General features: G+C 35.9%; 1 protein-coding gene across 1 annotated transcript; it reads left to right on the top strand.

The window, feature by feature from the left end:
* Positions 1–9,810: 9,810 nt before the first annotated feature.
* LOC136261229 (uncharacterized) lies at positions 9,811–24,594 on the top strand. Its single transcript, XM_066055207.1, has 9 exons — positions 9,811–9,918; positions 13,862–14,185; positions 14,653–14,913; positions 18,700–18,777; positions 20,739–20,882; positions 20,999–21,041; positions 21,270–21,504; positions 21,999–22,109; positions 24,195–24,594. The coding sequence occupies exons 1-9, from the start codon at positions 9,813–9,815 to the stop codon at positions 24,372–24,374; spliced, it is 1,482 nt and encodes a 493-aa protein (XP_065911279.1). The 5' UTR covers positions 9,811–9,812; the 3' UTR covers positions 24,375–24,594.
* Positions 24,595–25,797: the final 1,203 nt, after the last annotated feature.

The raw sequence follows: 25,797 nt of genomic DNA, 5'->3' as shown, positions 1-25,797 counted from the left end.
TAAAGTGTAAATAATCAGCCAAGAAACAGTAAATATATAATAATTATTATTTTGATATAAATTTCCAGTTGTGTGCATTATTTGTGTTTTGTAGCATGCTTGAGCAGCAGTCACTCTACACAGGTATATCAATTTAAAACCTTGAAAATAATTTCATCTTTTAGTTTGTGGTTACACGTTTGTTTGCCTATCATGCATGCTTGAATTATACTGGCAGTATAATGAAACAAGCCTATGTATGTATACCGATTAACAGTGTTGGGCAAGTTACTTTGTAAAAGTAACTAGTTACATATTACATATGTGACCAGATTTGCGAAAAGGTACCTTTTTCACACACAAAATTTGACCCATTTTTTGAAGTTTATAGCTTCATATCTTTTTGATTATAGCATATAATTGCTTGAAATTTTCAATGAATGTAGCTACAGTATCTGGCTACATTTTGATACTAAGAGTAAGTTAATCAGTATAAGGAGTCAAGTGTTGCATCATTTTATTTGCTGGTATGTCAAATGTGTGAAAAAGGTACATTTTCACAAATTCGGTCACATATTACTTGCAACTGAACTATTTAGTTACAGTTACATATTACCCATAAAATAAAGTAACTGTAATAATATTACATATTATATTACTTTGTGTCCACAGCCTTAAGCTGTCAGGTGTGAAACTACCACCTTATCACGTGACATGATTGGGTTGTTGGACAATGTGCAATTCTTGGTTATAAGTAAGAAGCTAGTGAATAAGCTTCATTCAGTAGGCCGCGTTACTTCGTTGTGGTTAGGCGTTACTCAGCGGATTACTAACGAGATTAGTAACTTCGTTACTTTTAGTAATAATATTACGTAATATTAGATTCGTTACAGTACCTATATTACTTAGGTAACGCGTTAAATTTGTATCTTGCATTATATTACCTATTTTATAGCGTACAGTATTTCGTTATATTACTTTGTTACCACAAAAGTAATAATATTATGTAACGCGTTACATAAGTAACGCGTTACTCCCAACACTGCCGATTAAACACATAGAGATATCCAGATCCTGGGTTGTATGACACTTAAACACTTCCCAAGCTTGCAAGTGAGGATAAAGTAACAAGCTGGTTTTTTGCATTGCATTTAGCAGAGTGTCAGTACAGGTTATGCAGGAAATACTAAGCAATCACCATGGTCATCTCATGATAATTATGCACTTTATGGTATAAACATTGCAGTGGGTTTGTAGGCTGAGGCACATCAATATCTTGTGCAGTGTTCCTAGAACATTCATACATCTATGTGATACCAGTGTATTAATATGCCATGTAATTTCATTTATAATCCACCTAAATATTAGCTACGTACAGATGTACAGTTTAGCTATGAATCATTTACACAGTACATGTACAAGTGAAGGATGAAGGATGGCATTTCATGCTAAAATAATAACAGCCATGTTTTAGTTAACTGCAAAAAAATTAGTATTAACTCTTTGTACAGACAGACAAATTCTATTATTGATTTGATATTTCTGTACTGGGTAATGAAGCAGTTCATTGGGAAAGTGTTTCTGAATCATGTATCATGATAGCTTAATACATTTTGTTTAAAAACAATTATGCAAAATGTTCCTGTAAAAATGGTCACATTTTATAATTCATTTCACAAAATGGTGCAGTACAGCAACATAAGATTTGCATGCATGTTCCTGCCAAAATCTTTTAAACCTAGCTTTGCAAACCCAACTTCACCTACCTCACAACGACTTGACAACATTGTATGCATTTAATGACTTCGGTATACTTGATATTGTCAATAAATTTAAGTTAACATTAAGTGACAATTAAATAACATCAGTTAAGTGATTGCATAGTTCCATGCAGTAAGTACATTTTCCATGATTGTAACCATATGCTATAATTACACATACTGTCCTGATGGCTTTAAAGAGTGGTTCTCATATGAACAGTACAAGTATGTAGATCGTATATGTATACATATGTAGTATGCATGTGTAGTATACAGTCACATTATAATAGCGTGCATGTGTGCACATTGTGTGTAATCGTTACAAGATCATATGGCTCAACTCAACTATAGCTATATATTTGTACATAAAAAAAGATGATCATTATGGACCAATAAATTACATTCAAATACTTAATGGAGTCATTAACTCTATACTTGTGTAGTGTAAATAAATAAACTAATCTTAATAGCTTCTAAAATGATTTGTGTACACACGCAGCATTTGTGAAATTAACTTTGTACAGTTTTATAGCTTGTGTAGCTCTTGCCAAGCTCAATCAGTCAGCAACAAATTGGCAATGTAAAATAGGTAGTAGCTACTGTATTTCTAAAATAATTATGTTAGAGTGTAATAATTTATTTCATATTGTGTAAGCTCTTAACATTGCAGTGGGTAGATTACACATGCCAGCATTTGCCTCACCATACAGATTCTGTAACATTTCACCCTTTTATTGATGAATGTAATTATGTAATGATTGTTGGCTGTAACACTGACCACAACAGAGCAAAATACCCTACTAATACTGCTCTGTCATTATCTAAATATATGACCTGATCTGTGAAAAGGGTCTTCTAGCCTTTTCAATTACAATATACTTGGCTACCCATAATGTCACTTGTGAATATGATACTACCCTGAAATTTGGTCACATACCCTTAACATAGAACTATTGCATGGATGACAGGGTAAAAACATAAGGAGTTATGATTAATCAAAGTTGGGAATTTGAAAAGGCTATACGCAAGACCCCTTTTCACAGATCTATACTTCCCTGTTTTGGTTGGTCTTAGTCCATCTTGGGACCAAGACGGACTGAGACAGGACAGTATTTGGGAAATGATAAAGTTGGTCTAAGTCAGTATATTACTAGAATAATTTGCTGTGACAACTTAAGGAAATTTTATGCTCCCTGTATGAAATAAAGGCCAAAACTTTAAACTTATACAACAGTATAATAGTAATAATTGTCTATGGTATGTACAGGGTTGAGGCTAATTGAAATTTCCATCAAAAGGATTTGATATGCTTACAGCTTCAACAATGAGATTTTTTTTCATAGCTAGCTACAATGTATACTCACCAAACAATAGGTGAAAGGCAAATACATAGTGTATGTATAGTACATCAATGGAAGGAGCATATGGTACATTTAACTGAGTATGAATTATGCACAGTTATAAGTTCCACAATGCTCTTGTTCTTTTAATAATATGTAATTGTGATACTCACAATATAAAATAATGTATGGGTGGTGACTGATGAATATCATGATCTGCTCCATTTTCCTTCCCACACACTGGGATCAAGACACACGATAGTGTGTTGTGCGGCCCAAGAAACCGGCGCGCCACACCGTGGGTATATTGACAGGAAGAAAGAAAACGTCATTTTCACACTTATGTATCTCGGTGATCCCTTATCTGATTGGAACCAAATTTGCTACAGAGTTGCCCGCCAGCCAGGGAAGTCCATATACCAAATTTGAAGGAAATCGCTCTAGCCATTTCCGAGATACGAGCTGCCAAAGTTTCGATTTTTTTTCTTCGTGTTTTCGCACACTTGCAAAAATTGCTATAAAACGCAAACTCAGCCTCCGATCGCCTTGAAATTTGGCACACAGAAAGGGAGTCCAAAGGCGAATCCTAGCATCAAATTTGGTACAAATCCGATGAATGGTTCAGGAGGTATGACCGATTATTCGCCTAAAACAAGATCGATTTGTTGTCACGCCTACAGGGTAAACCGCTTCATGGAATGAGTTGAAAATTGCTATGTAGATGGAGTAACCATCGTAGGAGTGCCTTTTGAAAGGAATCGAGATAAAAACCATGGAGATATGACACAAAACCCAACCTGTGTCACAATTACGCGATCGATTTTTATGAATAAAAAAGTATTAGTTTTTACGCCTACTAGGCAAACCGCTTAGAGCAATGAGCTGAAAATCGGTGTATAACTGGAATAATCTTAATAGAAAATCCTTGCAGTAGTACAGAAGAATCTGATTACAAACCACTGAGTTATGATTCGAAAGCCAACTCCGTGTGGCAAATGCGAGATCGAGATACTCTAATAGAACAGTCACCCTAATAGAACATTCAGCTAATTTATTTACTCCATTATAGAATTCTATTGCATTACAAGTTATTCTGTAGGGAGTTCAGCTGCAAACAGTTAATCTTATAGACAGTTCAACAAGAAGCAGGTCACCCTATAGAGAGTTCAGCTACAAACAATTTACTCTGTAGAAGTACTGCTACAAACAAGGCTTCATTCAGAGAGTTTAACAACCAAAATCCACCATGTAAAGACTTCAGCTAGACCATAGATATTACTCTAATATCTATGGCTAGACTAACTAGTTTTTTTAATTTTTATTATTATTATTATTTAATTTTGCTGTGAATACTTCACAAACAGAAGAATATACACAGATATAATATAATAAATAATGTTAGCTATTGATTGCAAAATAATAGTTACGTAGCAGAGATTTGAATATGCCAGTGTTTTCTGCTTCAAAGATGTAGCGAGATAGTGCGTTCCATTGCTTTTATGTTGATGGTATAAAGGAGTACTTGTAGGTGTCAGTGTTACAAAATGGTTCAATGAGTCTTAACATATGGCATGATCTGGTCTGTAGCTGGTACTGTGATGTCTGCAGATGAAACTCAGGTATGTACAAGTGGTAAATAGACATTTTGTTTAAGAATGTTGTATAGTATATAGTTAAGGAGAGCTGTTCTCTTCGACACTCAAGTGATTCCCACTTAAGTTCGTTAACCATCTGTGTTATACTGGCATGATAGGAGTATATACTTTTGACATATCGTGCAGCATGCCTCTGAACCTTTTCTAAAGCGATCTTGTCAGTTGTTAAATGAGGGTTCCAGACTGTAGTTGCATATTCAAGTTTAGGGCATACTAAGCTAAGGTAGGCTCTCTCTCTAAGGTGAATCGATGATGTCCTCAAGTTACGCTTAAGCAGACCAAGCATCTGATTTGCTTTGGAGGTGATAGATTGAATATGTAGGTGCCACTTCAGATCACTCTGAATAATGATGCCTAAATATTTGTAATGTTCAGCAGGTGAGAGGAGATGATTGTGTAGTCTGTAGGGAGTAATCATTTTATTTCTTCTAGGATGTAAAGCAGTCATGGTAAAGCACTTTGATACATTTAGTCTCATCAGCCATCTCTGCTGCCATTCTTGTAATGCACATAAATCTTCTTGTAACCTCTCAGCACCTTCAGGGGTACGGATAGCCTTATATATTATACTGTCATCAGCGAAAAGTTTAATAGAACTAAGTTACTCTGTAGAGAAATCAGTTAGAAATAAGAGAGAGCTCAGCTAGAAAACTTCACCTTGTAGAGAGTTCAGCAACAAAGAAACCATTCTGTAGAGAGATCAGCTAGAAACAAGTCACCTGTAGTGACATCAGCTACAAAGAAACCATCCTGTAGAGAGTTCAGCTACAAACAAATCACCCTGCAGAGAGTTTGGCTACAAAAAATCACCCTGTAGAGTATTCAGCTGCAAACAAATCACCTTGTAGAGTGTACAACTAGACATGAGTCACCCAGTAGAGAGATCAGCTACTGTATGTAGAAGAAATTACCTTGCAGAGAGTTCAGCTACAAAGAAACTATCCTGTAAAGAGTTCAGCTACAAACAAATCACCCTGTAGAGAGTTCAGCTACAACTTCATCACCCTGCATAGAGTTTGGCTACAAAGAAACCATCATGTAGAGAGTTCAGCTGCAAACAAACCACCCTGAAGAGAATTCAGCTACAAACAAATCGCCCTGTAGAGATCAGCTAGAAGAAGTCACCTTGTAGAGAGTTCAGCTGCAAACAAATCACCTTGCAGAGAGTTCAGCTATAAACAAGACACCCTGTAGAGAGATCAGCTACAAAGAAACCATTCTGTAGAGAGTTCAGCTACAAACAAGTTACCCTATAGAGAGATCAGCTAGAAACAAATCATATTGTAGAGAATTCAGCTACAAACAAATCACCCTGTAGAGAGTTCAGCTACGAAAAGATCACTGTTCAGCTATAAGAAGTAACCTTGTAGAGAGTTCAGCTACAAAGAAACCACCATGTAGAGAGTTCAGCTGCAAACAAACCACCCTGTAGAGAATTCAGCTACAAATAAATCGCCCTGTAGATAAATCAGCTAGAAGAAGTTACCTTGTAGAGAGTTCAGCTACAAAAGAAACCATCATGTAGAAAGTTCGACTACAAACAAGTCACCCTGTAGAGAGATTAGCTAGAAGAAGTTACCTTGTAGAGAATTCAGCTACAAAGAAGCCATCATGTAGAGAGTTCAGCTACAAACAAGTCACCCTGTAGAAAGATCAGCTAGAAGAAGTTACCTTGTAGAGAATTCAGCTACAATGAAACCATCAAGTTGAAAGTTCAGCTACAAACAAGACACCCTGTAGAGATATCAGCTAGAAGAAGTTACCTTGTAGAGAGTTCAGCTACAAAGAAACCATCATGTAGAGAATTCAGCTGCAAACAAATCATCCTGTAGAGAGATCAGCTACAAACAAGTCACCTTGTAGAGATACCAGCTAGATACAAGTTAGTATACTTCATGGGGATCAGCTACAAACAAATCACCCTGTAGAAATATGTGTTGGAAAAAAATCACCATGTAGAGAATTCAGCTAGAAACAAGTCACTCTGAAAAGAGTTCAGTTAGAAACAATGGGATTTTCAGCTACAGTTCAGTTATGTATAAGAAGTCACCTTATTACCTACAGTATGATTATCTTTCATTGTTAAATATACAAATATTTTTAATCAGACAAAAACTGTACACAACATTTCTTCCTTTGTTCCACAATTCCTGCAGAAAAAAAAGTTAGAAGGAAACCCTAAAGCCGGCCATAGGCCGGATTTGGGGTATACAAATACAAAAAGAAGTGAAATCTAATCCAAAACAGCCAAGCTGTAAAAAAAGAGGCGCCCCTCAAAAAGGTTATAGTGAAAAAAGATGTGAAATCCAATGTGGCGGCCAAGAAATGGCTGTGATGGTAGGTTAATTGCAAAAATTTTAATTATGACAATTCAGAATCCTAGTCGAGGAGGCAACGCAGATTCACCTAAATTGTCGTAATTAAAATTTTTGCCATTAACCTACCATCACAGCCATTTCTTGGCCGCCACCTTGGATTTCACCATAGCCTTTTTGAGGGCCGCACTCTTTTTTTACAACTTGGCTGTTTGGATTAGATATTATTACACATGGGTTAAATATAGATAAACCATTAAATCTGATAGTTGTTTCAGCTGCAAGTGCTTATTCAGTAAGGGCAGCTGCAACATAAAATGAATAACTTTTAAATACTTTGGAAATCAAATCATCACAATTATTAAGTATACTTACATAATGGATTACTATCCAGGTGTGTCTTGAATTTGGCAACAAAAGCCTGAAGACAGTGGTATGAGGGCTAACAGGACTAGAGAAGTAGCTATATACAGTTAGGAAGTACAGTTGGCCATGGTGATACTCCTAAAATACCCTCAAATGGCTGGATACTTACATACAGTCAGTACTAGATGTTGTACTATGTTTATGAATGCAGGCTCACTCCAGGATTATACGAGTTGAGTATCCGGCAAAAGAGAACACATGTACTGCTTCAGCTCCACTTTTGTAGTCAAAGTGATTATTATTTAAAAACGTGTCAGGGCTGCAATGCTAACATTCAGTGGCTACATAATAATTGTGTATATCTCATGTACTACATAGAATCTTCTACAGTGTTTAACCACTCTTCTGTACACTATTCTTCTTTGGATTCTGTATCCATTCCTGTTACCTGTATTTAATGCAAATGTTGATATAGTAACATTAATTCACACATCATAACTGTTGACATTGGTACGTAGTACATTGGCTTAACAAACATTGTTGTAGTGTCCTACACTAAGGTAAGGGAGTGGTTTACAAGAATACATGATATTATTTCACATTTGTATGGCACTGAAGTGATTCTTATTCAATTAGAATCCATAGCAATATTATTAACTATCATAATCTCAAAGATGCCGGTGTTACTAAAGGTTACATAGTGGACATCTGTGAAGATGCTGTTACATGTAGCTAACTGAACTGAACTGAAACTATATGCCACATAATACTGTTGTTATTCATTTTCCCCCCAAAAAATCTTCAAACAAATTTATATTGTAGCTACTGTATGCTGGAGTGTGGACAGCATTTGTGGTGTGCAACAAAACAATTAGCTAAGGATGATTACATACCTTTTAGCCAATAGACAATATGCTTACTTTCATTTCTAACTTTTGTTTAGGGAATGATTAAACAGTAAAGATAGTAAATTACCTTTCCTTTTGTGTTGCATGCTCAGGTAGCATGCTTGGTTGACTGTGACATTCATTGCAATACAAGGGTAACCTTGTGTTGACCAATCTCTTGTACTGGTACTTTACACGATGTATGGCACTTTAAATGACGTATGGTATTTTACATACACAGATCACCACTGATAGTATGTAAAGTAATGACGACACACAGTATGTATGTACATGTATCGTAGTGTAGTATTTGAAGCATGCATGTCTCTTGTGGGACAATCTACATTGATCTGGTACATGCCATCATGATGGCTGTACATTTTAATGCATTAATACATCATGAACTTTTAATACTGCACTGTAAGTGTGCTTATAACTGCGTACTTTTAAAATCCATCCCATAGTTATCCTTACATGAAGTAGTTGATATATCCAACATACTGGTTGTTAAGCAATGCCAGGTTTCAAGTAAGTCATGACAACACAATCATCATGATCAAGTCAAATAACCAAGTCACTCAGTATACACTGTATTTATTTTATCACATAGCACTGCATGCTCAAGTGTATTTTCTGTACTACAATACCTAGTGGAAGATGTATGTATGTATGTAGCTAGCTATGTACTAAGGTATTAACCGAAGAGTTAAAATGTTTTCAAGTTTGAACAGATGACTGAGTATGACCAGTGTAATAGGCAGAAACAATTGTCACGCATCATTTAGTACATGTACTTGTACAAAACAAAGAATGTTACGTGACCATGTTGATCATGTCAGTAGTGATGCATAACAACTGGCACGTGTTACTGGAGTCCATGTTCGTCATTACCTTATGATCGGTGACTTCACATACACTCCAAAGTAAATTCCAAAACTACCTACATACAGTATAGCTACAGTAGCTAAGGAATGTCAGCTCATCGTTAGCTACATGTACACACAGGTAACTCAGGGACGGATCCAGAGTTTGGAAAAAGGGGGGGCACCTTGCTGAAAAACAGATGAAGACCAAAAAAAAAAAAAAAAAAGGTCACAACAATAATAGCTAGTTATCCTTTACCAAATATATCACGTCTGTTATGTAAAATAAAATCCTATTTATAGCTTCATAGGTAAGCTACACTGCCTCATGAACATTGTGACTGCTTTATTAGAGTAATTGACTGCTCTATTAGAATATCTCGATCTTGTATGCAATTTCTTGAAGGGGGGGGGGGGGCATTTGCCCCAAATGCCCCATCCTGGATCCGCCATTATAACTGTAAGCTGCAAGAGTGGATACATACTGTAGCTCATTGGTAACAGTTTTTAGCTACATGCTTAGCAACGTACGTATATTGTGTGGGACCATATAATTATGGTGTTCACATGTCACAACGCCATGACTACATGACTATACACTGAGGTCAATTACCTGCGTGCTTCCGGATCATATGACATAAAAGCGCATGCGCATATGCGGCTTTGTGAGTACGATCGTAGAAATGTCTCTCGAGAGCAGAGCAGGCTGTGTTGTCCTCCTATACTTGCTGATAGGATACTGTAATGGGGAAGGTAATTAGTTTTTCTTTAGGCGCATTTTACCTTGTGACGAATGTCCAATACCTGAGCTGTTTGGTCATTCGGAGACGATCCTTTCATGTGTGTACGGACGATGCATTTTCGTGGGAAGGCGCGTTCATCTGTTAGATACACAGTGATGCGACACACCTGATAGGCAAACATGCTTCTTCGAGAGCGTGATATAGCCACGAGCTAATTTTGCGGTGAACGGCAATGCATGATTGCTCAGCTTGTGAATTCAAATTCAAATTTCACTGTGAACCCTGGCAGCTATAGCTACAACTGTTAAAGTTGCTAGCTACCTTCTAAATTATAGTAATTGTTATTAAAACTATGGTAACGCGAGGAAAATATTAACTTGTATATAGCAAGCTACGTAGTTTTAATACTCCAATTGACTCGTGACTGTAACATTGTATAATGCCGCATTGACGCATTGATCACGATGATTACGACGCATTGATGTGTTGGATGTGTCCAACTTATATAAAGCTTGATTGCTTGCTTAGCTACTCAGCAATATCGTATAACTACCAGTCAATGTTTGGAAGAATGTTAAAACAATGGGATATCGGAGAGATCTTTTAGTACGTAGCTAAATACTGTTTTGGCTATGTGCAAACCGTATGCAGTATAATATTTTATATGCTAGTATGGGAATTAGTACAAAAGTGTTGGGAATATTCATAGTTTATACAGTATGTCCCCTGGAGGTATGTATGCTGCACACAATGTGTATACCATCATCAAGGACACTCATATAATATCAGTATGGTGTAATTTTGGTTGTGGTATATACATTTTAAGTACAGTACTTCAGTGTAAGGCTTTTGCATGATTGAGAATTAATAGTGGTACCACTATAATTATTAACTCAATGGCAATAAAAAATCAGATTGAAAAGGTAAATTAAATTGAATCATTTTCTGCATTCATTTGATAGTGATGATGTAGCTATTAGTTTCAGTGCACACTTGACTGGCTTTATTCAAACTAACATGACCATGGTAATTTGTGTTGGAATATTATGTGCATTTTATATTTGTAGTACGTATTAGTGATTGGTAAAGTTGTAATGTACGCCGACTCCATGACCATATTTATACTCCTGGCTACCACTGTAAAATTACAGTATTTTGTCACATGTTCGTATGTCGCCCGTACTATTTTTTCTAACTTTACCACAGGCTAGCAATTTAATTCACAACACATGTACTAATATGTCATGTTTCCTCTCTGTAAAGTGTAGCATTGCTTATCTGTTAACATGTACGTATATGTGTATACATGTAGTGAATTTGTACTGTTGCCAGATGTTGTATAAAGCTATTGGTAACCATTATCAGTTCATCAGTGTAGTGTACCATAACTTGTTGGTCAGCTGCTAGATATGCTTCATCAAATTTCAAATATTCACCTGACAAATAGGTGTCTCACATTACTTTTATGGGTTTGTTTTGAAATGAGAGAAAGCTATCCTCAGGTTGTAAAAATGAATATTGCTTGGCCACAATAATAATAGGATGCCAACTAGCTCTTTGATAATGTGTTTACCAGGTTCATACGGGCAATTGGAAACAGTGGAAATGAAAACCGGAAATGGAAAGTGGGAATGGAAAACGGAAATGGTCAAATCATCATATAAGCGTACCCTAGAGTGAACCTTTGTTTAGTGGCCACCTCTTAAAGACTACCTTCTTATAAAGATCATCTCCATACAAAGGCCACATTGTAATTAGTTCTCAAAAATAGATGACCTTATAAGACCATTTCATGGTCCGCTGAAAAAGACCACCTCGTAATAATAGCTACGATTCCAAGTATGTATTCCATGACTTTATCAAAACAGCTAGGCTCTTACGGTAAAACCGTCACTTTTAAAGACCACTTCTATACAAATATTATATTGTAATTAGGTTCTATAGATAGGTAAGGCCACTTCGTGGTCACCTTTTATAAAGGCCACCTCTTTACATGGTAATATTTGATAAGCTTCAAACATGTATTTCATGACTCATAGAAAGATGTCAATGTCATCTCCCATATTTTGGTCCATACTTCACTCAAGTCATCTACCATTATTGCTTAGTTTGTACCAGAATGTGCCAAGTCCTTAGTCTATGCAAGTGAAATGTGGCTAGTACACTACAGCCTATATATTGTATCAACAAAAAATGAGGTCTCATAAAGAGATGATGACCTTAAGAGTGTAGTATTTTTTTAGCTGACCTAGCTGTTTTGATAAGTCATGGAACCGATGATTGGAACCTAGGTATTACTACAATGTGGAGAGGTGGTCTTTATAAAAGGTGACCATGAAGTGGTCTTGTAAGGTCAGTGTGCCTTAATTAGCCATCTTTGAGATCTAATTACAAAGTGGTCTTTATAAAAAGGTGGTCTTTAAGAGGTGGCCACTAAATAAGGGTTTTTACTCTAGAGTACATTTATATGATGATTTGACCATTTCCACTTTCCGTTTCCAGTTTCCATTTCCACTGTTTCAAATTGCCCGGTTCATACACACATTATACCACAGAGTTATGTCCATCTTGCATTTAATTGCTGTATGAATATTATTGCTTCATCATGCACAAATTTAAATGTTTTTATACTTAATTCAAACTGAATAATTTTCTACATGTCACTAAAATAAACTTGGGTATATACCTGTTAATGAATTTAAATTAAAACCTGGTCAACGAATGTAACATGTTGTTGACTAGCTTGTGATGTTTGCTACACTCAATAGGTGTTGATACTTTTCAAAAGTTTTGGGACATACTGTACAGTGAATGGGTAGTTCACTCCAATAAGTTAAATTCCTTGAAGTGAAGCACTAAATTTATAGCTTAAAGAACAGCTAACTGTGTATACATGTAGGGTAGACGTACATACATATGTATGTACATAGAATGGACAAGAATCAAAACATAGCCATGGAAACATTTCCATGAATGAGACTAACAAACTTACTGCTTCAGTTTAAAGGCTTCCTAAGTGGATTTACATAAAAATAAATTTAATACATTGCCTCATGATAATTACTGAATAGGTTTCACAATAACATCAAATTAATGAGAACACAATGTCCAGTTTCCTTCAATCTTTGTACATGTAGTTAGTATGTGTATATAATGTGGAGTGTGGTTGTCAAGCATCAGTGGATGGTTATGATAACCCATAATTGGCATAGCTTTGTTGTTAAGTAACTAAATATAATGCAATTAGTGGGAGTTATTTTTCCAGAGCTATTAAACAGGAAGAGTGTTTGTATAGTAGCAATAATTTTCTTTATCCAGCAATGAATAGACATGTACAGGGTATTACATATCTGACATGTTATGTTGATTACCATAGTTAAGGTAGAGTGGTAAATATTTGTTTGTTCTAACAGTCGATTATGTGCTGTACTAAGGTTGTAATTTGAGTGTAAAATATCAATGAAAAGTACTTATTTAAAAAAAAAACTTTAGTAGAATAAATAACACAGAGCTAGTTACCACTTTTGAGTGAGTTAAAATGATACTATACGCTGTACATCAGTCCACTACAGTATGCAGTATACGTGATGGGAAGGAGATCCAATAGAGTAGTTCATTAATCAATTTACACTGTAAATTAGCACAAAAATAAAATAATCACTGTACATTGTACATGTGTAAAAACCAAATCAAACTCCAAAAGGCATGTACTGTACCAGAGGCTCATAAGAGCCTCTTAAGCTTCTGACTGTATGTACGCATATCTGTTATATAGTTAAGTATACAAATTGCATGTTTGTGCTATCTTAGTGTATGCTTTTGAGCTCTTAGCACAGATGAAGTGCTGTGAATTACAATAGTATTGTTTCTCAAGAATTAGTCAGTATGTAAAGATGTGTGTGCATGTTTTCATGGTATTAGCAAAGTAAATACACTGTAAATATTTATTTCAGTGACAGTAACAGCTCACCCAAGCAATACCACAAAATGTACTGGAGAAACTGCTGCATTCATTTGTGAAGCAGAAGGAAATTTCTCCACTATTTCATCTCAGAATGTAGTACTGTGGAAGAGATTAACACAGAGTGGTGCTTATGAACGTTTAGTAACAGGACCAAAGTATTCATTGTTTGAAAGTTTCGATGATCAGTTTGGTTCATTGACCCATGCATTGAAAATAAAAAATGTCACAACTGATGATGAAGGATGGTATGTGCTTGAAGTAGGCAGTGATGTGATGAGCAATGGAGCATACATGAATGTCGTAACAGCTGCAGGTACAGTGTATACAGTGTAGAATGTGATAATTACAGTACTTGTATCAGTTCCCTTCCAAATTTCATGTACCCTTTTTATTTGTGTTCAATTATCTGTAAATGATTCCACGATTGTAGCCCTCATATTTATTCTGTAATCAGAATACCACTTATCAAGCTAATGCTCTAACTGCTGCTGCACCCATGTAGTTACAAGCGCTATGGGCTTGACTTGATGCAATTCGACAATTTGGTCAGTGGTCCCTGAGAATTTGGCTATGAACAGGTTTATTAACTGAAAATTGTGCAAACAAAAAACACTCTAGTGGTGGTAACATACATACAATATAATATAGTAGGCTTGATGCCAATGCATAATGGATAAATTTTAAAGCATTCCCAATCATGCAGATACATGTACTAATACCATATACTGTACAACAGAAGCACACTGTATAATGTATAGTAGTGCTATTGATCATCTCCAGATATTGTACCAGTCATCTTTGAGGTGATCTCTATTAATTCTTCAATGTTCACTGTTAACTGGAAATCATCAGTTGTCAATGACAACTATACAGTAATATGGACTAACCTACATACTGGTGTGATGTACAACAGGACAGTTCCAGGGAATACAAACAGTTACACTGTAACAGGATTGAGTGGTGATGTAAATTATAATGTGAGTGTAGCTACTGTTAACAAGTGTGGAATGATGGAAACTAGTGATCCTGTCACTGTGTATGGTGAGTACAGAAGTGTGCACTACAGTATATAATATATCCAGACTACTTCCCTTTAGTTGCTCAGTAAATAAATGAAACACATTGATCATTATTGTTTAGGTAACTAAGGAAACTAACTATATAATGATACAAATCATAAGGAGTATCGTAAACCCTCAATTATCATCGTACGTCCATTATCGGCCGAATATTTTATGGAATGAAACTGCTATTCCTCAGGTATTCGTACTAAGCAGCTTCACTGAAAATATCCTTGGATGTGTTTGTTTAAGCCTAAATTGGTTACTGTTATGGTTAACAAGCCCTACCTCTACTGTATTTCCTTTACGTTGTGTAAAAGCAACCAAAAAGACAAAGAAGAAACAATTGGGCTGTAATCTAAAACAAAAGCCCAAAATTTACCCCAACCTATGAACCTCTCTTTGAGAACAAAGCCTGTGAATGGAAAGGTAGTGTTAATCAATCCAATTGATCTTTAAAAGAGCCTAGATAGGTTAAAGCAAGGGAAGGACATGAATGGACATGAACAGATACAAATGGCTTGAAAGTCACCCATCACTATTCCCCCTGGTTCAGTATCAGCAGTCAAACGAAACAAAGAAATACTTAGAAGTAATTCTGCACATCTTACCCGAACAGTTTAGGTTGTAAAAAGGTTGTAGATGCTTCTTGTTGTCTTTCGTTTAATACGTATATAAATTGGCATCAATAAGCAATTTCATGTAGCTTAAAAGTTCGCATAATATTATAAGAATTACATGAAATCTTGACATAAGTTAGGTTAAATAAGGCCAAATACAACAGTACTGTGGAAATGTTTGAATTCATTTTTGAAGTACGTACTTTGAATTCGAAGAATAATTAATGTATGGGCATGCAACATGTCACGATAATAATATGTACCTGGACAATAGTTGAGGTCACACACCACCTGCTATTCAAGATTCCTACACCCAGTAGGATGCTCCTAGAGACCTGATGTTTTCAACACAGCTAAAGGAAAACCAAACCAGTGTCCCAAGTGAGTGGAGTGATGATAGGTTGCACCATGTGGGAACTAGAGCGATAAGGACAAACTATGGATGATGATTGAGATTTACGCTACTATGTGTACACATGCACTGTAATATATGTAGGCTTGCACTTATACAATATCGTGATTTCTATTAGTACTGCTTACACTATATTTGTGAGTCAACAGCCATATTAGAAGACGTCACATGATCCTTTGTTTGTCCATTTGGAGGTTTGCTAAAACACTGACCTGTCTTGTTTAAAAAATTTTGTTATGGCCTAAATGTAAGAAATGTTGCATGTATACAGATACACCTGATAAACCAACGAACATCAGACTTTCACAAAGAGCATGTGCATCTTTTATGGTACAATGGGATGAGGTGGTGGACATGTTTTCAGTAACTTACGAAGTTAGCTGGTCTGATGGAAATGGTGACAGTGAAACAATTACTACCGACCAGACATCATATACTATTAATGGAGACCTATGACTCAACCTACAATGTAACTGTTGTAGCCATTAATACTTGTTGTGGAGCTGGACAAACCAGTTATACTGTACTAACAACTAATACATCTATGCCTATGGCTCCTATACAACCAACCAAAACTGTCACCATCACATTACCTCCTATTGGTGAGGATTAACAAATATATTCCATTTATTATGTGTGCGTGCACGCGCGCATGCGTGTGTGAGGCAGCATAGCCAAGTGGTTAGGGCATCTTCCTGGTGATCAAAAGGTCCCAGGTTCGATGCCGCTTTGGTGTTGTTGTTGTTTCCTTGAGCATGAAGCTTTACTCACACTATTCCAGTGTATCCAGCAGTTAATGGGGACCTAGTGGCCTGGTGTCAACTGGGGAAGCAGCCCACCCTGGGCCAGCTGTAACATTAATGGGTACCTGGTATTAACTGGAGAAGCAAATGCCAAACTGTCCTTGTCTCGCTTAGCAGTATTGAGGTTGCTGCGGAACCTTGGGTTCTGTGACCACCCTCCGTGAGACCTGGACAGTCCTCCTGCAGGTTACTAGCCCTGCCCTGGGAGGATTTGCCTGCACAAGGCTCAAGTGCTGGAGTGGTGCACAGGCATTCCAGTGCTGATTCACTAGGTGGTAATAGCTGTGCTTTGTACGGCTGCCATAGGCTTTGCTTTTGCTTTGTGTGTGTGTTTTTGTATGTGTACAAGCGCACAAAATAATTAGGAATTTCAACTAGAGTAGGGACCATAGCACATCAATAAAAAGTACCGATACAAGCTGAAGTAGTACGTACATGATATTAAATCACATTAAAACAATAAGAAGTGTTATATCCCTACTGTGCTCAAGATACCATAATAAAAATGCACAGTAGGGATATAACACTTCTTATTGTTTTATTGTGATCTAATATCGTGCGCTAGTGTTTCAGTACTTTTTATCGATGTGCTATGGTCCCTAATCTAGTTGAAAATTCCAAAATATTTGTTCACTTGTTTGTTAACTTTTTGTAAATAATTATTATGACTGGTGAAGCCATGCATACCGCATCTGAAATGGCACCGTTCACCCCAGCTATATAAATTATCATCTGAAAAGTGAAGTATCCATTATGCTTCATTGTCAGCTATGTTCAACCTGTTACACAGCATCATGAATCAACAACTGTTCGAAAAGCACCTCTGCAATCCACACATCCTAAAAGAAATGGCGCTGCATGCCCCAGTTATATCAATTATCGTCTGAAAAGTGAAGTATCCATTACACTTCGTTGTTAGCTATATTCAACCCATTACACGGCAGTACAAGTCAAGAACTGTTCAAAAAGCACCTCTACAATCAAAATAGTCACTATGAAAAATATGGATGATTTCGGTTTTGAAGAGAAGCCATCATGTGCTACCACCAAATCCACACTTTGCTGTCAGCAAAGATGAATGGGACACAAAGGAGGACACCAGTAAATCCATGAATAATGCATCCTACGTACTGCGGTATGCCAAAAGGCTGAAGTGACATCAAACAGTGAAAAAATCAAGCCCGTAGCCTTAGCCATTATCAAGTTACGCTTGTCTGAAGGCATCAGTCAGTCAGGCAGTCAGGTAGTCATACAGTCAGTCAATAGAAAATTCCGTTAAATAATTTTTATTTTAAAATTCCGTAGCAACTTATTGAAAGCATTTCAGGTCGATCTGAAAGCTTGTTTGGGCTTATTGTAGTTTTACTTAACCAATACTGCCTCATCATTGTTTGGAAAAATTGAGGCTGGTTTTTAGACATGAGGCTATTATGCTCCAAAAATTGAGCATTATGCTTTTGAGCAGTGCTAAAAAAATCACCTATTATGCTTTTGAGAATTGCCCATTATTCCCAAAATTATGCCACCATAATTGGCTAATAATATCAGTTTATTGCTGTATCACCATTTTCATGCTTCAAATAGTCTTGAATTGTTTAGCTGGTTGCTGCATTAGAGTATTTCATTTCAGAATAAATAATATTCAGTGACTGTTCTATTAGAGTTTCTGACTGCTCTATTAAAGTATCTCGATCTTTTTAAACAGAATTGTGCCATCTGCAGATTTTCCTACTGTTAAAGCTTTATAATCACCTCAAAATGCTAGCATAATTCTTGATTCCCATTATGCTTGAAATCATGCTGGCATAATCGCCGCATCTCTACTGGTTTTTGGGTGATGTTATTTCATTGGCCACGCCTACTCCTTTGTGGTCCCTACTGTACAGTACTATCATACTGCATGATACTATCGTACTGTATGATATACACAGACCACAAAACTACTACTACTACTTCCACTACTACTAAAACTGTACATGTCCCAATGACAACTGTGATACAACCAACAGGTGATTGTTGTTAGTATAAAACTATCATCTGCACACACTGTTACAGTAGTATAATATGATGTTGGCTCTTATAGCAAGACTTTTATTTAAATATGTAGATTCATTTATTAGTTTTTTGGTCATAATATTCATGACTTTACAATGTACTGTATCTAACTCATATATGGTACTGAAGGTACAAATGGAATGCTGGCATATGCTTTTCTTTGAAAACCCGATTGCAGAATTGCTTACTAGACACTTATGAGATAAAATTACAAGAATTTTCACTTGAAGTTGCATGGTTGCACGTAATACATCTAACGAGTTGTATGTATGTGTAAAAACACAAGCAGTACTGTATGTATCACTAGTTTAAAATGAAGTCACATATATACCTTCATGGACTTGCAAAAAAAACCTAAAAACAGTTGAAAATATTGGTTGTACTTATAGCAGGAGTAAAGCAACTCACATTAATTTAGTATTGTACAATTATTGTACTTATCAAGACACACGATAGTGTGTCGTGCGGCCCAAGAAGCCGGCGTGCCACACCGTGGGTATATTGACAGGAAGAAAGAGAACGTCATTTTCACACATTTGTATCTCGGTGATAACTCATCCGATTGGAACCAAATTTGCTGCAGAGTTGCCCGCCAGCTAGGGGAGTCTCCATTCCAACTTTGAAGGAAATCACTGTAGCCATTTCCGAGATAGGAGTGGCCAAAGTTTCGTTTTTTTTCTTCGTTTTTTTTTTCTTCTTCGTCTTTTCGCACACTTGCAAAAATTGCTATAAAACGCAAACGCGTACTCCGATCGCCTTGAAATATGGCACACAGAAGGGGAGTACAAAGGCAAATCCTAGCATCAAATTTGGTGCAAATCCGGTGAATGATTCAGGAGTTATTACCGATTATTCGCGTAAAACAAGATCGATTTGTTGTCACGCCTACAGGGTAAACCGCTTCATGGAATGAGTTGAAAATTGCTATGTAGATGGAGTAACCATCGTAGGAGTGCCTTTTGGTGGTTTGAAAGGAATCGAGATAAAGACCACGGCGATATGACACAAAACCCAACCTGTGTCACAATTACGCGATCGATTTTTAGGAATAAAAAAATATTAGTTTTCACGCCTACTAGGCAAACCGCTTAGAGCAATGAGCTGAAAATCGGTGTATAGCTGGAATAATCTTCATAGAAAGTCCTTGCAGTAGTATAGAAGAATTGGATTACAAAGCACTGAGTTATGATTCAAAAGCCAACTCCGTGTAGCAAATGCGAGATCGAGATACTCTAATAGAACAGTCACCCTAATAGAGCATTCAGCTAATTTATTTACTCCATTATAGAATTCTATTACCATATTCTGTGAGGAGTTCAGCTGCAAACAGTTAATCTTATAGACAGTTCAGCAAGAAGCAAGTCACCCTATAGAGAGTTCAGCTACAAATCTATCGCTGTAGTGATTCATAACATTGCAAGTCACACTGAAGAGAGTTCAGCTATATAGGTTAAAAAAGTCCCAAAGCTGGCCTAAATACAAAAAGAAATGAAGTTTAATCCAAAACAGCTAAGCTGTAAAAAAGTGTGCGGCCCTCAGAAAGGCTATGGTGAAAAAAGATGTGAAATCCAAGGTGGCGGCCAAGAAATGGCTGTGATGGTAGGTTAATGGTTACATTTTAATAACAACAATTCAGGTGAATTTGGTGCCAAGACCAAGCGGCACAAAATTCACCTGAATTGTCGTTATTAAAATTTTTACCATTAACCTACCATCACAGCCATTTCTTGGCGGCCACCTTGGATTTCACATCTTTTTTCACCATGGCCTTTTTGGGGGCCGCACCTTTTTTTACAGCTTGGCTGTTTTTGATTAGATATTATTTATTAGTTAAAACTTTAGATGGTATATAGCAATACTCATGTAGTATTATAGACTTATTTATTCACGATAAATATATTTTGCAATACTTTAGGGAGGGTAGTAGATAATGACAAATGCAGTTGTACTAGTCTAGTTGGAGGTGTCATTGCAGGGTTTATTGGAGGAATAGCCATGATAATGATCATGTTGATTATAATTCTTCTAGTGTACTGGAGCTATTATAATAAAAAGAAAGGTACAGTATTTATGTAGTTCACTTTCTTATTTATGACAATTTTCCATTGTGTTACACTTGTGTGTACAGTAACACATTATACAGTTATGTTTTAGTGATGTTATTGTTTGTTTCAGGTGACCCTAGAAATGATCAAATGATATATAATGTTGTAAACAAGTTAGTTACTTCGCTATGTGCATTAAATCAATATTTCAATATCATCGTATGATGCTGATGCATGCATGACTACTGTACAAGCATTGATTTTTTTGGCATTGCTACTCCATCAGTTACAAAATGTTTGTAATGTATAAATATATCTTACTGTGAACAAGTTACTTAGTACATATAACAATAACAATACGTAGTGCTAATAATAATTCACATATCTCTTGTGCACTTTAGTACTCATCATGATAGCATTTCAAAGGATAGCATTTCAAAAGATAGTATTGATCTTCCAGTATTAAAGCCACAAATGACATCTCGTGTAATTGAAGACTACAGTGAAGTTTTTAACTGTGCCCAACCACTTAAAGCTGTCCGCCACAAATCATCATCCAAGTCTAATAGTGACTCTGTTAAAGAAAAGCCTGAGGAAACACCAGTACCACTGGGTTCATATGAAACAGTAACTATGGTGAGTGATTCTGTAGTTACAAGTGGATTTTGACTAACAGTTGTTCATATATTACTGTGCACAGTGGAAACTAATTAGGGGGAAAGGGTGTTCATATTATTGAATAGTGCAAAAAAATTGAACATCCATACATTTATGTACAGAGCTTTGCTCAACTACTGTAATAAAGCATACACTTGTTGACAAAATACTCTAATTGAGCAGTCAATTTGGCATTCAGATAATTGACTGTTCGGTTAATCAGTGTTTGGATAATCAAGGTTCCACTGTACTGTACAACACTGTCAAATTCACATATATACTCTTGGAGTGTCATATTCCACAGCAAACTGTGGTTATTTTGGGAACATTGGCATACAGTAAAATAATAGTCTGTTGGCTGGGTACAGTTGTGCAATCAAGTGGGCAATAATGAAGTACATACACTATGCATTAACAAAAGACTCCAAAATGTCCTGTGCTAACTGTAGTTTTCCTGTTGTTTATCCATATAGAATGGTAACTCAAGTGTTCCCCACCAAGCCATTGCTAACGGAACTGAATATGCTCTTTCTACTAGAATGACACCAGCTAATGTTGCTCGGACCTACAGTGAGCCAAAAAAGGTAACACAAAGAGAATCATTTTTCTCTAATGTTTATGTAACACAGTAATCACACGTGCCGGGAAATTAATGTTTCTAAAAGGTGTAGTAATATCTTCAAACATTGCTTTGTAGTACAGTCATCCAATCTTACTCTTTCTGTGAAACTGATGAAAACTCAACATATAGAGCATTAAATTGCTACTAACATCATGTTAACACAACATGTGCAATTACAGTATCTCCTACTCAAGTAAACATAAACTGCAGTATTTAGACTCATTTTAAAATAATCAAGAATTGATTTGAAGAGTGTCAAAGCAATGCTAAGCAACATGTTGGAGACTTCTGCAGCATAACTGAATACTCATGACAATACGATCAAACCACGCTGTATAATCACAATCATACTCTAATACTCTAATAAAACAACCAGAATTGACTCTGGCATTTTGGTAAAGGATATAAATTTGAGCATTTCTGTAATACATGTATGTGTTGATCAGCAATGTATCATTCTGCTTGAATTTATCTTCATAGTACTGGAATCTTTGTCTGGGAAGTACTGTCATAAAAATGTCTAGACTAAAATAATCAAGACTCACAGAAGTGTGTTGTGCGGCAAAGAAAGTTGGCCCATTACACAGTGTGTTGTTTGACAGGAAGAAATTGAAAATGTAATTTTCATGACTGCATAACTCCATGGTTCCTTCTCTAAATCATACCATTTTTGTATTTTAGCTGTCCACCAGGTAAGGTAGGTGACACAGCAAATTTGATTCAGCCATTTGTGAGATATGGGTGGCCAAAGTTTCATTTTTTCTTTAATTTTCTTTCTTAAGGGGTCTACAGGGGCTTAGATTATTCTTTTTGCACACTTTGCAAATTTTTTTTGTTATAAAATGTACTCTTTTGTCCCAGCTAAAGGGTAAACCACAAGTTGGAATAACTTAAAATTTTTTGTTTATGTACATAGACTAGCCACTGTAGCAGTGCCTTTTATTGGTTAGAAAGGCAAAGAAGTAGCAGCTACAGAGTTTAAAAGCAAAAATCAGACAATTGTAGATCACCAGGTTGAAAACTTACCAGAGTTTATAAACTAGGGACCTCCATACTGACCACCCAAAGTCTTAACCTCTGAGCCACTGCTATCATGGCTGTTCACCTCACTTAATTTCTACTTTATAAATGCTACTCAATAGTGTAAGCTTATACCTTCAAATATCTATCAAAGAAAATCCTAGAACATTCTATGTGCATTCCATTAGAGTTCCTCAAAAAAATGTGCACTCTATTAGAGTATTATAATAGTATTACCAAAGTCAAATAAAACAATACAATTAATTATTCTGTCTTAGACAATCATCATTAATTTTTGTCTGAATCAAGAAGAAAGTGGGTAAAAACAAACTCCAAATCCAGCCTGTGATCCAGTCTGTGGCTGGCTTTGGGGCCATAAATACATGAACAGCCAAGGTGTGAAAAAGGTGTGGCCTTTAAGTTGTGACATCAAAGGTGGCAGCTAAGAAATGGCTGCAAATTCTAATTTGCATCAATAGCATGATTGGTTGATTGGTTGGTTGATTGATTGATTGATTGATTGATTGATTGATTTCGGCAAAAGCCGTTCCTTCTTGTTGGGGTACAAAAACAGCGCAACGTCCATAGTGGGAATAAATAATAAACATCATTGCAGCCATTTATTAGCTGCCACCTCCCCAGTCTATATGTTCTTTGATGTTAATTAATAATATATACTGTAACAATCACACCACCACATGCACATGCTTGCATGGGGGAATGGTCATGTGTGTGGCTGTGACATTTAACTTTTTACGTGTAGCTTTAGGTGCACCCATGCCTGGTCTTAGTTTTATTCATATGTGGCATTTGCTTTACCCTCACAAACAATGCATGGGACTATGAGCAAAATGCCACGAATGTGTGAAGTTATAAGTGGACTGTACTGTAATGTATGGATGCATGAATGCAAAAGGTATTGAAATGGATTGAATAATTTTTGGACAATCTTAGTGTGCTGAATAATATTGTCAAGCTTTTTCATTGAATTAAACATAAAAATTAATGTTAACATACATTTCTTTAGGTTGATGGTGTACAACAGCAACAGACGGATGATGTACAAAAGCAACAGACTAACACAACAGGAAATGGACACCTTACCACTTCCAACAATGCACAACAACAGCAGACAGCCACATCTGGAAATGGACATCTTACTACTAACAAAATTAGTTCATCCATGGCATATGAACAAGTTGTATAGATCCATTGGCCCCCATGATTAGAATTGCATATATAGCCATTACGTATAGTTTGTAGTAGTCATGTCCACCAATGATCAGTATAGTGTTTTAATATTTTATAATTTGTATGTGTCTGTGTATGTGACTGTAGTAGGCATAGTGCCTTAAGGAGCACTAAAATTGTCATTGATGTGTACAGTTTGAGTCTAAACTTTACAATGAATAATTTGTGATTTTAAAAGTTTAATTGTTTTACGTAAAGCTATGAAACTTATGGTACAATATAATATATAGTTTTAAAAAGTTAACATTGTGACTGTTGTTATTGCAACATTATTGAATATTTAAGTATTATTGGTTATATATGTACCAGTAAGAATACAGTGCCTGTAGTACGTATTGTTTCTGTTCTCTGTAAGATATAGGGTCATTCATAAGTATGTTGCCATTAGTAAAATTGAATGGTATATATATGCTGCTGCTAAAATATACCTGTACCATGTACATTCTGATTCTTTCAAACCATAACTGTATGATTTAAACATTTAAAGCATATATGTAGTGTCAGTTTTAGTGAAAATGTTTCCTACTGTGATATTTCTTGATGGGTGAAAATATTTCTATGTTTTGAAAATTTTTGTTTCATAAATTTTCCCAAAATTTTCACCCATTTTGCTTTTACAGCATTCCTATATTATTATGCTTGCATTATGCTCCTGAATTGGCAACATTGTTACAATATAATAATTACCTTGAAACATTTTAATTGGTGAATGTTCTATTACAGTATTTCACTATTAAGTGACTATATACTCTATTAGAGAGCATCGATCTAAGGAGCTATGTACAATGCATTTGAATGTTCTATATATATATTGCAGTTTCCACTGACTGCTCTATTAGGGAATATCGATCTATTTTCATGGAATTAAACTCCATACTTTGAAATATTACCTAATATGCCATAGCACTCCAGCTTATTATGCTTTTTTTATGCTGGTACATTTAATGCAGGCCTACTAAAAGTCCCCCCCCCCCCCCCCCCCTCAGTGGGATAATCATTTATAACTTAATTGGGCTGTACAAGAAGTCATGCTGAATAAGAAGACTGGATAAAATTATGCTATTGAGTATCTATTACCTATGATAATTATAATCATTATGCTAAGAACTGACTGATTATTAAATTGCATTAGTATTATCAGTCTGTTGTTTTAGAGTGACTATTGTGTAATTGGTCTGACAGCATTTCTCTAAAATGTAAACAATCAACCAAGAAGTAATAAACATATGAATTCCTATTAGTAGCAATATACAGTACAGTGTGTTCATCATTGTTTTTTTTAGCATGCTTAGCTAATAACTCCGAGCATCTATTTTCTTATACATTGCATCTAATTGAAAATTTTTTTTGTAGTGTATGAAAAGTGTTTTGTCTATATA

This window comes from Dysidea avara, chromosome 1 (assembly GCF_963678975.1).
Source record: "Dysidea avara chromosome 1, odDysAvar1.4, whole genome shotgun sequence".
Lineage (NCBI taxonomy): Eukaryota > Metazoa > Porifera > Demospongiae > Dictyoceratida > Dysideidae > Dysidea > Dysidea avara.
Note: the sequence above shows the minus strand (reverse complement) of the source record. Positions and strands in the feature narration are given on the sequence as shown.